General features: G+C 38.2%; 1 protein-coding gene across 2 annotated transcripts in view; it reads left to right on the top strand.

Annotated features, from left to right (window-relative positions):
• The window catches only part of ARHGAP20 (Rho GTPase activating protein 20), a 135,826-nt gene extending 122,891 nt beyond the window's left edge, over positions 1-12,935 (top strand). For both annotated transcript variants that reach the window (XM_033205822.1, XM_033205823.1), the window contains exons 12-15: positions 3,935-4,044; positions 6,266-6,455; positions 7,558-7,672; positions 8,778-12,935. In XM_033205822.1, the coding sequence (XP_033061713.1) occupies positions 3,935-4,044; positions 6,266-6,455; positions 7,558-7,672; positions 8,778-10,630 (2,268 nt within the window). In that variant the 3' untranslated portion in view covers positions 10,631-12,935. The remainder of the gene's footprint in view (positions 1-3,934; positions 4,045-6,265; positions 6,456-7,557; positions 7,673-8,777) is intronic.
• The last annotated feature ends 219 nt before the right edge of the window (positions 12,936-13,154 follow it).

Below are 13,154 nucleotides of genomic sequence, written 5' to 3'. Positions count from 1 at the left end.
GTAACAAACCTGCACGTTATGCACATGTACCCTAAAACTTAAAGTATAATAAAAAGAAAATAAAGAAGTTTGCCATAATAAACATTTGCCTCATGATTGAAATAAAAAAATTGCTGAGATCACTGAAAATTCTATTTATTTTCATAATCATCATGCCTTCCCTTGTCCCCTAATGCCTTTTACCTTTTTTTTTTTTCAAGACAGGGTCTCACTCTGTCGCCCAGGCTGGAGTGCAGTGGCATGATCTCGGCTTACTGCAACCTCCACCTCCCGGGTTCAAGTAATTTTCCTGCCTCAGCCTCCCGAGTAGTTGGGATTACAAGCGTGCACTACTACATCCAGCTAATTTTTGTTTTTTTACTAGAGACGGGGTTTCACCATGTTGGCCAGGCTGGTCTCTAATTCCTGACCTCAGGTCATTCGCCCGCCTCAGCCTCCCAGAGGGCTTGGATAATAGGCATGAGCCACCGTACCCGACCTAATGCCTTTTGCTTTAAAAGTGGAGTAGGAATGACTTCAGCATCTAAGTTTTCTTTTACTTTTACCACACTTGGCATTCTTTATGGTTCTTACACTTTACCCATTGTTACTTAAGTCATGTCCATAGTTACAGAGATACAGCGTTCTGAAATGTTTTCTGCCCCCACATTCTTGGAAATGCTCTACATTTTTGGAAACACCTACAGTCAAAATGAGCTTTAAGCAGAGCTTTTGACCTTAGCAGTATCTTCTGCAGACCTGTGTCAGGCTCCCACCTCCCAAAGAATTGGAATGCACCAGAGCTAGGGGTCGAGACAAGGCCCCAGCCTGTATCTCAGGCTGAAACATGAAAACCAAGTTAAGGAAAATATGGTGAAGAAGATTCCTGCATACCCCTACTCCAGCTAAGTGCACAGGTGCTTATAGAATATTACTTCATGACTTTATATGCAATCAGATGGTTCTTGGTAAATAAGCCATATCTGCTCTTAAACCCTGCTATAGATTTTTGCAATTAAATATCATGCAAGAGAACTGGAGGATTGAAGCTAAGGTCATCTCATCTGTTTTGCACAGGGTTTATGATTACTCTTCAGTCCTGGAACACACTAAAAATATGAATATGTAAAATATGTATTTTACATATACACATATGTAAAAATATGTAGCCAGATATATATGCCAAGGTTTTTTATGCATGATAAATTTTTTTTTATATATCTCTTAATTTACAAAGGTAAAGCTTGTGTTTTTTTGGGTTGTTTGTTTTTTCAGACAGAATCTCGCTCTGTCACGCAGGCTGGAGTGCAGTGGTGTGATCTCGGCTCACTGCAAGCTCTGCCTCCTTTGTTCACGCCATTCTCCTGCCTCAGCCTCCAGAGTAGCTGGGATTACAGGCGCCCACCACCATACCCAACTAATTTTTTTGTACTTTTAGTAGAGACGGGGTTTCACTGTGTTAACCAGGATGGTCTCAATCTCCTGACCTCATGATCCGCCTGCCTTGGCCTGCCAAGCTTGTGTTTTAAACAATTTTCTTTAAACAACCAAGAATGTCTGCAGAAAAAAAAATTTCTTACTGTGCTGTTCTTCATAGCATTACACTTCTTAAAATTTTGTGCTAAACTGTTGATGCTATTGCAAAGAAGCATGGTTCTAGAAGAGTTAAATTATGTTTCAAATTGCAGAAATATTTGTCCAAAAATAACCAAAAGGCAAAAAATGATCCAACTGATTGAAAAGTCTGGTTAAATGTGTTCCAAGTAATTAGCATTTTATCGTATGTTTTACCCCCTTTTCTTCCAAGTGCTTGCAGAAAGGGAGACAATTTTTAGCAAAAGTTTTTAAGCTTTTGTTTTGTTTCTTGTTTTTAAATCTGTTTTGAGTGGTACTTACATTTTCCTTTAATTTTTCACTTATGCTGGTTTTGCTTAAATATAAGTTTAAGTTATAGCTTAACTCTTCAAACTATAATTGGATGAAAATTGCTTAAGACACTATAACTTTGATCCATCAAACCTTTGAGGAAAAGTTCATATTTAATCCTGCAGTATCTCATCTCAAATGAATTTGGGGGTTCTGCTGATGGCCTTGGCTCTGGTTTTGGAGGAGAGGAGACATTCAGTTAAGTGCTGTGAGCTGGTGACTGCAGTTCAGAATCGGCTCTCACATCCTTCTCAGCTGTGATGATGGTTGTATTTCGTAACTTGTTATTCCAGCTGTGGGAGAGTTCATTGAGATGTTATGAGTTATTATCTTTCAAGTGTAGGTTTAAGATGTTAATGATGTTTTTCTCCAAGACAGATCATAAGTATGTTTTCCACTGAGATTTTAAAAGAGAGCTATTGTCCCTACCACATTTTGAAATAACAAATTTTGCCTCTTCTAAATCTAACTTCTAAAGTGGGTACAGCAGCTAAAATTAGTTTGGAATTATGAAAATTCAATCACTTTACCCAAAAAGAGGTAACTTTTGTAATGATATACCTGAATCACAAGTATGCAAGTACATTTCTGCTAGAAGATATAATAGAACAGAAGAAGACTTTGAATTAGTCAATCTTCCTTCTTGTTAAACATTCTAAAAAAAAAAAAAAGGATGGTAATAAAGTGACATGACTACAAAGAGGCTTTTCAGATTATCTTAAAAATCTCAGTTACAGTTGATTGGCCTTCTCTTGGTTCCCATTAATATTTGGCCATATGCAATATAGCAGTAGTTCACTAATGACCTGTACTATGACTAGGACCGTGCTTTGCATTGACATGTACAAAGAAGGTAAGGGTCTGTCCCTACCCTGGAGGAGCTCATAAGCAAGTGGGGAAGATGCCCACACAATCAGCCAATTGTAACAATAAGTTATCACAGCTTCTAAATTACTGTTATAAACATGATAGCTAAGTAACAAGTTGTGTGTTGCCTTCAATAAGGCACATAGATAAAATTATTGATTTGATTTAGCAAGAGTTAAAATTGCCCAATTGCAGACTTTCACCTGTCCTCATATTGTAAGCAGGGAATTGCAAGAGGGTAGCCAACCATGTGTATGGTGCTTAAACACGATATTGAGTTTACTCTGTCTAAAGTTTACTAAGGTGGAGATCAGACTGTAAGCTTGACCTTGGTAATGCCACACCAAAAGCAAGAGAGACAGTTGGCCTAGAGTCAACTCTGTAGGACCAGGACAAGAACCAAATTTTGTTATTTTTAAGTTTTTTGTAAACAAAAACCAAACAACAAAAGCTAAACAACAAACATCCTTGGTCATTTGCTGTTTGTGTCATAGTTCAGCCTTACCACACTCAGCCCTGCCAGTGATCTCAGCAGAATAGGGTCTCCTAGAAAAGGATAATATCCTGTGGACATGTTATTTAGTGTACATCAGGCATGGGTGTGCTGTCCAAGTTTCTAGAACCCGGCCATCACCTGAAATGCTCTCTCTCCCCAAATATATGAGAACCTTTCTATAGGGAATACAGGGAGAAACCTTAAGTACCTCTTGATGCAATTGTGCACTAATACTACTGGAATATAAAGTTCTAAGGTAACAGATACTTTGTTTTATTCACTTCTCTATCCCCAGCAACTTAAATAGTGCTTGGCACATATGAATAAATGCACATAGAATGATTGAATTAATGACTACTAGACAATGAACCTCATAGATACCTTGGTGCATTTCCTTGAACTAGCCGTCTAAGGGACAGGCCAAATGGGTTGTCCTTTATTTTCCTACAATAATGAAGACTCTAGTTATCCCAATGATTTTTGCTATAAGAAAATCAAAGTACATGTTTCTGTGTCCCCAAGCCAATGGAGAGTTGGCGCAGAGCTGTGTAGTTCACAGAAGAGAGTACTTAAGGGAACTTTTCAACAAAATGTCTTCTACTTTCTCTAATACATGTTTGGCATGGGGATAATGATTTGAAATATTTGTTTTTCCATCGATTTAAGGATTTTCTGCGAAATATTCCAGGAAGTATTTTTTCATCAGATCTCTATGATCACTGGGTCTCTGTAATGGATCAAGGAAATGATGAAGAGAAAATAAATACTGTTCAAAGGTAATTATTCTAATTTGGTCATGTCTCAAATATACTTTTAAAATATTTTATAAGATTATTTATTAAAATAATGACAGCTATCAAAGTCATATCCATGTGGACCAGTTTAGAAATAGATTTATGCTAGTTTGTCATTGTTTTCCTCCTTAATCTTGTAGTTGAACATTGTAATACTTGAACATTGTATACCTTCCATATACCTGAATCTGATGGGAGCTGAAATCCATTAGTCCACTAGCTAATACTATAGGCCCAGTCTTCAGTTTATGATCTTAATTTTTGTAAATATTTAACCAGACAACTCATCATATATTGCATTTACCAACTGAAGTCATACAGAGAAAATGACCTATTCTGTCTTCTCACAGAACTCACAGTCTGGTAAGGTAGATAGAAAAATCAAGAATTACAATACAGTACAATCAGTGCTAGGAGAGAGATTTGGACAGTGTTGTGGAAGCACAGCAAAGGCACAGTTAAGTCCTTGAAAAGTGGAAAGGAAAAGCAGAGTTGCAAAGTACATCTGATCGTAAAGGATGTGCTGTCTCTACTCATGCAAAGGGAAATTGCTGGTAGAACTCACTACCCCATTCCTGAATGTTTCCTGCATTATAAGAGAATAGGAAAGAAATGTCCCTTAACAAAAAGCAATATTTCTACTTCTATGAATACTCAAGAATCTCAATATTATTTATTTGTATTTGCTTGTTTAGTACAGTTGCTTTTTTTCTTAAGCAACTTTCATAGATGAACTATCTACATCTTTCACCAGTAGAACATAGTACAGCTGCTGAATACACCAGAAACCAAGGCCGTTTAACAAAATACCACCTCCACTTCCACTATAGTTTGGTGTAAACCATTCAGATAGTGAGCATCAAATTCTAAATTTTGTTGCTAATTGTCTAAAACACTATATATCCTATAAGCTGTTAAATGATTTTTTTTGGGAAAAGGTAAAATTATGACTCTCATGCAAATATGAACACGTGAAATATTTTGTTTAAATCATTTATGAGGGAACTAGTAAGATGTTACAACCAGTTCAAAGGAGATTTAAAAGTTGAAATCATATATACATTCATATATATTCATAATATTCATATACATATTAATATATGTATTCATGTATATATGAATCAGAAATGCTAAAGTGAATTTGCAAATAAATACAAACAAAACTGACCTTTTCTGTCAGGGCAGGGGTGCAGATAAATCAGTTGTCTCTCCACCAGACAGGAATTTTCACATTTTTTAGACAAGTATTAGATGCTCTGCTATCAGTTGTTTACAACTTACACAGAGTTGTAAAATACCTCTTATTGTGAAAAATCCTAGGGCCCTATAGAAGCAGAAAACCCAAACACTTATGCTAGATGCCTTATTTTCCATTGAATACACCCAGTAATCTTTTGTTCTATTTCAAAGTCCTTCATAACTTACCCTTACAAAAACTATGCTCATTATTTGTGCAAGCAGCAGTCAGACTATCTTGTTTTCCCTAGGTTGCAGGTTTCTATTGAAAAAAAAAAAAAGAGTCATGAATATCAGTGTATTTGTAATTTTTTTGGTTAATAGTAGTCATTTTTGGTGACTGATTGTTTAAAAATCCCTTATCAATTACAACATGAGAACAGTAGAAAATATACTACTATAAGCAACTTATATGTGAAAGTGATACGATGAAACAGATTTAGGACAAAATTGACCTTGGAAGCTGGTGGAGCAGAGCATAAGCTCTCAAAATGGACCTGAATGTCTTGATAGCTAAGGTTTGGGTTCTTACCAAGAGACAGCATTTCTGTGTTGCTACTTGGAAATAAAGGAGCATTTTATAAATTACTGTTTATCAGAAAGCTTTTTGTCATTTTTGGTTGAAAATATTATGAAATGTTACAGGATTGGCCTAAGTTTGCATTATGCTGGTTTCAGGGAAATATTTCAGGCAGCATTTTTTTGAATGAAACATTTTTCTGCATTCTTTTACATTTTCATTGAGATGTGAAGACAGTATAAAAAAACAAAAAATAAATTCCCAATGCCTATTTTTTCTTTCTGTGCAAGCAGTCCTCACTTTGTATGGTACCATGTTAACTGAAACTGTTGCATATCTGAACTATGTTCTTGATTTGCCCTCTTCCCCATTCAGAGTGAGAGTTGCTTGTCTTTACAAGTTTTTAAATGAAATGTCTTGCTTAAAGAGTAATTTTTCTGTCTTTAGGCTATTAGACCAGCTTCCGAGAGCCAATGTTGTTCTCCTAAGGTATCTTTTTGGGGTGTTACACAACATTGAGCAACATTCCTCATCCAATCAGATGACTGCATTTAATTTAGCTGTGTGTGTCGCTCCAAGTATTCTTTGGCCTCCTACTTCCTCCCGCCCAGAACTAGAAAACGAATTTACAAAAAAGGTAATGAAGTTTTTCATTTTTATGCCCTGGGAGACTGAGTCCCCATTTTGAAACTGAAATTTGGGGTATTCTAAAAGATGATTTCTTAAATAACTTAAGTATACCTCCTTAGAAATTTGACTTTACTGGTAGTTTATAGGAAAGTGATTTGTTAAGTAGGAAATGATAGCAGATGGGCTACTTCTCTTTTCCCTTTAAGGAGGCTAAACCCTATGACTAAAACCATAAAGTGAGAAAGCAGCTGATATGATTTTTAAAATGAAAAAAAAAAAAAGGACTTTGGAGTTAGGACAGCCAAGCTTTCATTCTCAGCTCTACCCCCTTGCCAGATGTATAGTCTTGGGCAAAGTTACATTGACCCACAGTGTCCTCATCTAGAAATAAAATGGAGTCGGTGATAATACAGTAGTTACTTGAAATCACACTCCTGTAGTCCCGGGCAGTTAATAAGGGGTGTGGGGATATCAGTTCCCTTTGCTCTTAACATTTCTCCTGCCCCTTGGCCTCAGCTACTGGGGCAAGGAAACTTCAGAAAGGTTCCGGTACCTCTCAGTGGCATCACAAAGCTCCCTAATAAACTCTTACCTTTCGCCAGAAGCACCTCTTGTTAGGGAGCCTAGCAGAAGGTGGCAGTACATGGATAGACCTGGCAGGCAAATGCTTGGGTAGAGACTAGTCAGGAACACAAGTTTTCTTCCTAGCTGTCTTTCTCCTTCACAGTGCACTCGCAGATGAGCCCTCTTCCCAAGTTTATGACAGCCTGCCCTTTACACAATAAATAGTTTTTATAAGTCTTTGTCTAATGATGCTTTATAAATTTTAATAACAAAATATATTTCTTTACCTAGTTTTACAAACAGAGCCATTGGTATAAAATGTTAACATTAAGGCAAGGCTACAAATAATAACTTTAGTCCACCGATTACATTTCTATGCCCAAAGTATTTTTAGGGGAAACTGTTTAATGTACTTTTAAAGCAGATATGAATTTTTCTGTGGGTACATGTGCTTTTTGTTGTTAAAATCAGGATTTATATATGAAATGTGATTTTATAAACATGTAATATGAAAAGTAATACTTCATTTGTCCTTTTTCTTACAGGTTTCTCTGCTTGTACAATTTCTGATTGAGAATTGCCTTAGGATATTTGGAGAAGAAATCACTTCCCTCTTCAGAGAGGTTTCAGTGAGATGTGACACTAGAGAGAATGCCTCAGGTATTTTGAATAATTGGATTGGTTTTTGTGAGAAACAGACACATGTTTGTAAACATACTGGGATGGGGTTTTCCTGGAGTCCATAGCAGCTGAAGTGAAGGGAGTCTCTGATCCAGGTCAGTGGGGCCCAGGGCTTTTGGTCCTTCCTTAGATGGCCTGCCAATAGGTCAGCATATGTTAACAGTGTAGTGGGATTAAGAACTATATAAAGATTAGGCTCCAGCCTTCAATAAGTTAGTGGCGGCATGCTGTGGTATGATGGTTTTTGATGGGCTTTTTATGAATAACCCTAGTATGTATAACAGAACTGCTGTGGGTGAAACTGGTGTAGAAAGCCCAGAGGTAGTAGAGGCATGAGTGGTTTTGTTTGTTTGTTTGTTTGTTATTTGTCTTCTTCCTCATGCTGGTCCCTCAGGCACCTCAGAATTCTAGTGTGCTATGAAACAGTTTGAAACAACTAGCATCATTTGGCTGGGAGGGTGGGGAACATTGAATTCGAAGACATACAGCTGCCTTCAGAACGTGAATCCCTGTGCCATCAATTACTAGATATGTTATCTTTGGCTGGTTATTCTATGCCAGTGAACATCATTATTTTTATCCACATTTTAGAGATAAAGACAATGTCTAACTTTTATGGTTGTTGTAAAGATTAAATAAGGTAATGGATATTAAAGAACTTTGTAAAAGGACATTGTTAGAGTTAGTAAATGGTTTCCCCAAGACTAGTGTTAAGTATGTGTAACCACCAGCAACCTGTTAGAAGGCAGAGTCTCACTCAGAATCTGGATATACTTATACTATGAAAGCATTAATTCCTTCATATGTTTCACCATTTCTTGGTCATATGACATGTTCATTGCCTTAAGAAAATTTTAAGGAAAGCCCATTTGTCAGGAACTGATATAAATCTCCTATACCCCAGCAATTTTATTTTTATTCTTCAGTAACAATTGAGATTGTGAAAGATTCTTTCTTGAGAGCAGGAATTTGAACACTCCACATGAAAAGAGAATTCAGCTAAGCACCATAGTTTGTTCTTAAGGAAGCATGGGTATATTTGTGGTAAGTAAACATGTTAATCATGGTTTAATTTTTTTGATAGATATTTCTTGCTTTCAACTGAATGACTCTTCCTATGACAGCTTGGAAAATGAGCTAAATGAGGATGTTGATGCACCATGCAGTGACTTGGTAAAGAAACTTGGCCAGGGGAGCAGAAGCATGGACTCTGTCTTAACCCTCAGTGACTATGATCTTGACCAGCCCGAGGTGGAAGGCCTTTTAACCCTAAGCGACTTTGACTTGGCCCATTCTAAAGATGAAGATGTTCAAATGAAACGGCCTCTTGAATCCAAGCCGGTGAACATTTTAGTGTACACAAAGATCCCACTGCGGGATCATGCCAGGGCCCCGTCTGCCATGTGCACACCCAGCTACCTGTCCACAGCTGCAGCAAATGCTGCAAAAAGCCTGAGGCGACACCGGCGTTGCTCCGAGCCCAGCATCGACTATCTGGATTCAAAGCTTTCCTACCTCAGGGAGTTTTATCAGAAAAAGCTACGCAAGTCCAGCTGTGATACAATTCTTTCTCAAAAAGATGAAGACTATCTGAAGCAGAATCAACCCCTCCAGGAAGAGGGAAAGACATGTTTTAAACAGAGTTTAGTCACAGGCACTGATGTCAGCAAGAAAAATGCCACTACTCAAAACACTAAGAAGAAAAGCTTGTCTGGTAGTGAAGGAAATCATATGAAACTTTTCCCTAAGTCCAAGCCAGTGGCCATTTCTGTGGCGTCTTACAGTCCTATGTCCTCACAAGATCATTCCAAGAACCAGCCCTTTGATGTGGATACATCTAGATACTCCCCACCACACACAGCAGATGCCCTCAAGGGTCCAAGGACACATCGGCGCTGCTCCGAGCCCAACATAGAAGACCAGAACCGCAAGCTGACCTATCTCAGGGGAATTTATTCAAAGAAACAACATAAAACCAGCTGTGAAGCTGGTCTCTTGCATGGAGAGGAGGATTATCTCAAACGGCATAAGTCTTTGCAAATGGAGGGGCAGAAGCTTATTAATCAGAGTTTAGTCATGGGGATTGAGGTGGGCAAGAGTAGTGCCACAAACCAAAACACTGAGAAGGTTCTACCCCCAAGACTAAACCTTTGCCCAAGGACCAGCTATTCCAGCTTATCCTCCCCAGGCACTTCCCCATCCGGCTCATCAGTAAGCTCCCAAGACAGTGCTTTTTCTCAGATTTCTGAACACTCTGTGTTTACACCCACTGAGACTTCCTCTCCAATAGATTGTACTTTTCAGGCTCAGAGAAAACAGGAAGAGCTTTCTCCTGACTTTAGCAATGCCAGCCATGTTTCTGGAATGCCCGGTCCCTCATCAGGGCAGGCTTGCAGCCGCCCGGCCTATACAAAGAAGGACACCATGGAGTGGCATTCACAAATGCATTCTGTAACTCTTCATCCCAGCACATGGTTGAGAAATGGTGTGGCCAGTTTGAAAAACTGGTCCCTCAAAAAGAAAGCAAAGGCAGCCAGACCAGAGGAAAAGAAAATAGATTCTCCAAAAGGACCCTTAGAGCCACCCCCACATGCTTCTGGTGTTCCAGAAGCCAACTCACTGCAAGAGGAACAAAAAGACTTGCCATTAAGGGCAGCTGAAGGACTGGCCCCTGTGCAGTCAGCCCAAAGGTGTAGTTCTCCCTTCCAGGACTCAGAGAGACACTGTAGTTCTCCATTCAGCCTAGTGGAGAGCAGACTCAAGCTGTGTATGAAGTCACATGAGGAAATAGAGCCTGGTAGTCAGAGCTCTTCTGGTTCTCTCCCTTGGGAAAGAGCCTCAGCCAGCTCTTGGACTCTAGAGGATGTGACCAGCCCAGACTCAGGGCCGACAGTGGTCTGCGACATTGAGGACAGGTATTTAACCAAAGACATTTAACCATAATAAGAATCTGATGTCCGCAAGAACAGGAGCTGGGTTAATAATAATAGACAATAATTATTATGACCCCTTTGTATAAGATACCTGGGAGAGGTAGCATAAGGATTATCATTGCTAATACTTAGGACAATGAAATAATTCTCTTTATTGAGACTACTTGACAAATAACTTTATGCTAAAACTTTTGTCACCTAAGTGTTTAGGAGGCTTTTTCTTATTAAAGGTTGGGATTGGTCCTGTCATGTGGTTTTAGAGATACTAACAGAGGGCTAGCAAAAGCACCTTCTGTAGAGGAACCACTTATGGGAACAGTCTGTGAGATTGGTGTCCTGAGAAGGCCAAGATACCATGAATAAGGAATAGGGGCCTGAGGAGAGAGGGGAAGGGTACAGAGAAACCATCTACATTCCATGGAATGTTTTTAATAAGTAGGCAAGAAAAATGCCACTAATGAAAGCATTAAGTGTGTCCAGTAATGAAGAACATCATGTAAAACCTTTCCCTAAATCTAAGCCAGTGGCCATTTTTGTGGGATCTTACTAATCACGTGTCCTTACAGAATCATTCCAGGAACCAGCCCATTGCTACAGCTAGAGTGGAGAAAAACAGAGTGACTCAAAAGCCATGGGTACCATGATAATCAGTTTTGTTGGTTGTATTTGTCCATTTGTTTTTTCATTAGTGTTGAAGTGCTTTGCAAAGGCTTCAGGAAACAGAGTTGTGAGGAGAAAGAAGAAAATGGCTGCTCATTTCAGTACCCTTTTCAAAGGTGTCTCTGGCTAGGAACGTTCTTCAGAAAAGCAACTTTTTCTATTTAGAAGGTGACCTCCTGACAGCATTCACTCTCAGTGTGGAGGAAAAGACCACAGCAATGGTCCTTTCTCAGTTACATGAATGCTGTTAACATGATCAAACCATGGCATCACTTTGCTGAAATGTTTCTGCATAGTCCTGCCTCTTAGATTATAGTCAGCCAGAAAAAACATAAATCATCCCTTTTCTGATTTTTATAGTTTGGCAGTTGAGAGAGCAATATAGAGATTGGCAGATTATAAGGAGTCCCACAATAGAATACCCAACAAAGTGGCTACCAGGCCTTCTCAGACAGCCATTTGCTTTGGGTTTTACTTCCAGACGTTGTTTTGTATTTTTGCTCCAAATGTTTCCTGGCTTATACCCCATTGGTTTATTTTATATCTATGGACCTTTCTCCGCTTTCTTAAAGTTTACAGCAGTACATCTCATTACCTAGGAATAGATTATCAGGTCTTGCCAACTAGTATGCAGGGATGGCACTGAAAATGGATGTGCATCTTCTTTCACATTAACTACTTACCTATAAGAAGTTGCTCTGAGCCCATTCTCTTTAGTTCACCACCAAATGGATCTTTCTCTCACAAGCTAGCTTATTCCAAATTATTTGTCTTATCAATCAGCCAGAAAATGGTCATATCAAATGTTCTTTCTTTTTTGTTCTAAAGGTTGCATTTTCAGTTATAGGGAAAAAATGTTTTCTCTAAGATAGAAGAAGTTATTTCAGTATTAGCTATAGGTGCTACCTACCTCGTGGGGACATGGCCCTGTTTGTGCTAACCGTTACAATGATCTTTAAGAACTCTGCATCCAAAGAGCTACTTCATGACACTGGCCCTCTCAGTCACAGATGTGAAGTCGATTTCACTTTATAACTAACCAGTCCCACATATTAAGACTCCTAAGTGGCCATATGCATCTTTTTTGGTATAATATATAAAGTCAGCAGGGACTCCCCTTTCCCTTAGGGCATACTACTGTCAGAACTGCAAGATGTGAATGAAGCTCTTATGGCTTGGAGTGTCTTCTGGAAGAAATTGCCTTTTTCTTTTTCATATTAGCAGGTAAAAAAAAAAAATCATTCACCCAATTTGAAGCATCAAAGAAAATAGTTGCTGAGGTTTTTTAATAACCATTCCTACTATCTGTGTTCCCTTAGATACTCCTGTAATTCTTAATGTGAATAGTTTGTTAATATTGCTGTAAAGTATTATATTGTATGATTTGAAGACAGACTATATGTCATTTTATTATACTCCATCAATCTATAATATATTAGACTGATGCTTTATCTAAAATGCTTTGAGTTTGTATAATATATCTTGACAAATTTTACTACCATATGTTATGTAATAAATGTGTATTTTTGTACTTGCAGAAACTGCTGCTAACTTTTAAAGTTGTTTGGTTTTCAAGGCACTGATAATGGATATGTATGAAGTCCATGCTGTCTGTTAAATAAAATGCCATTCTGCAGAATTAACCATCCCACCAGAGCAATATTGCCCTTTGTAGAATTGTTCTAGTTAATGATCCCAGTCTCTGCCTAACACTGGAAATTTCATAGAGTATAATTGATGTGGAATTTGAACCTTGAGCTTTTAGTCAGAACCCATGGTCAGTCTGTCTTTTTAGGAAAAGTGGTTTTTTAGAATATTTTTTCTAATGTTATTTACCAAACAAGTCATATTTTCGATACAAAGTCTTC

Source organism: Trachypithecus francoisi, unplaced genomic scaffold, assembly GCF_009764315.1.
Source record: "Trachypithecus francoisi isolate TF-2019V2 unplaced genomic scaffold, Tfra_2.0 Lachesis_group8, whole genome shotgun sequence".
In the NCBI taxonomy this organism is placed as follows: Eukaryota; Metazoa; Chordata; class Mammalia; order Primates; family Cercopithecidae; genus Trachypithecus; species Trachypithecus francoisi.
This window is presented reverse-complemented; position numbering and strand designations above follow the sequence as displayed.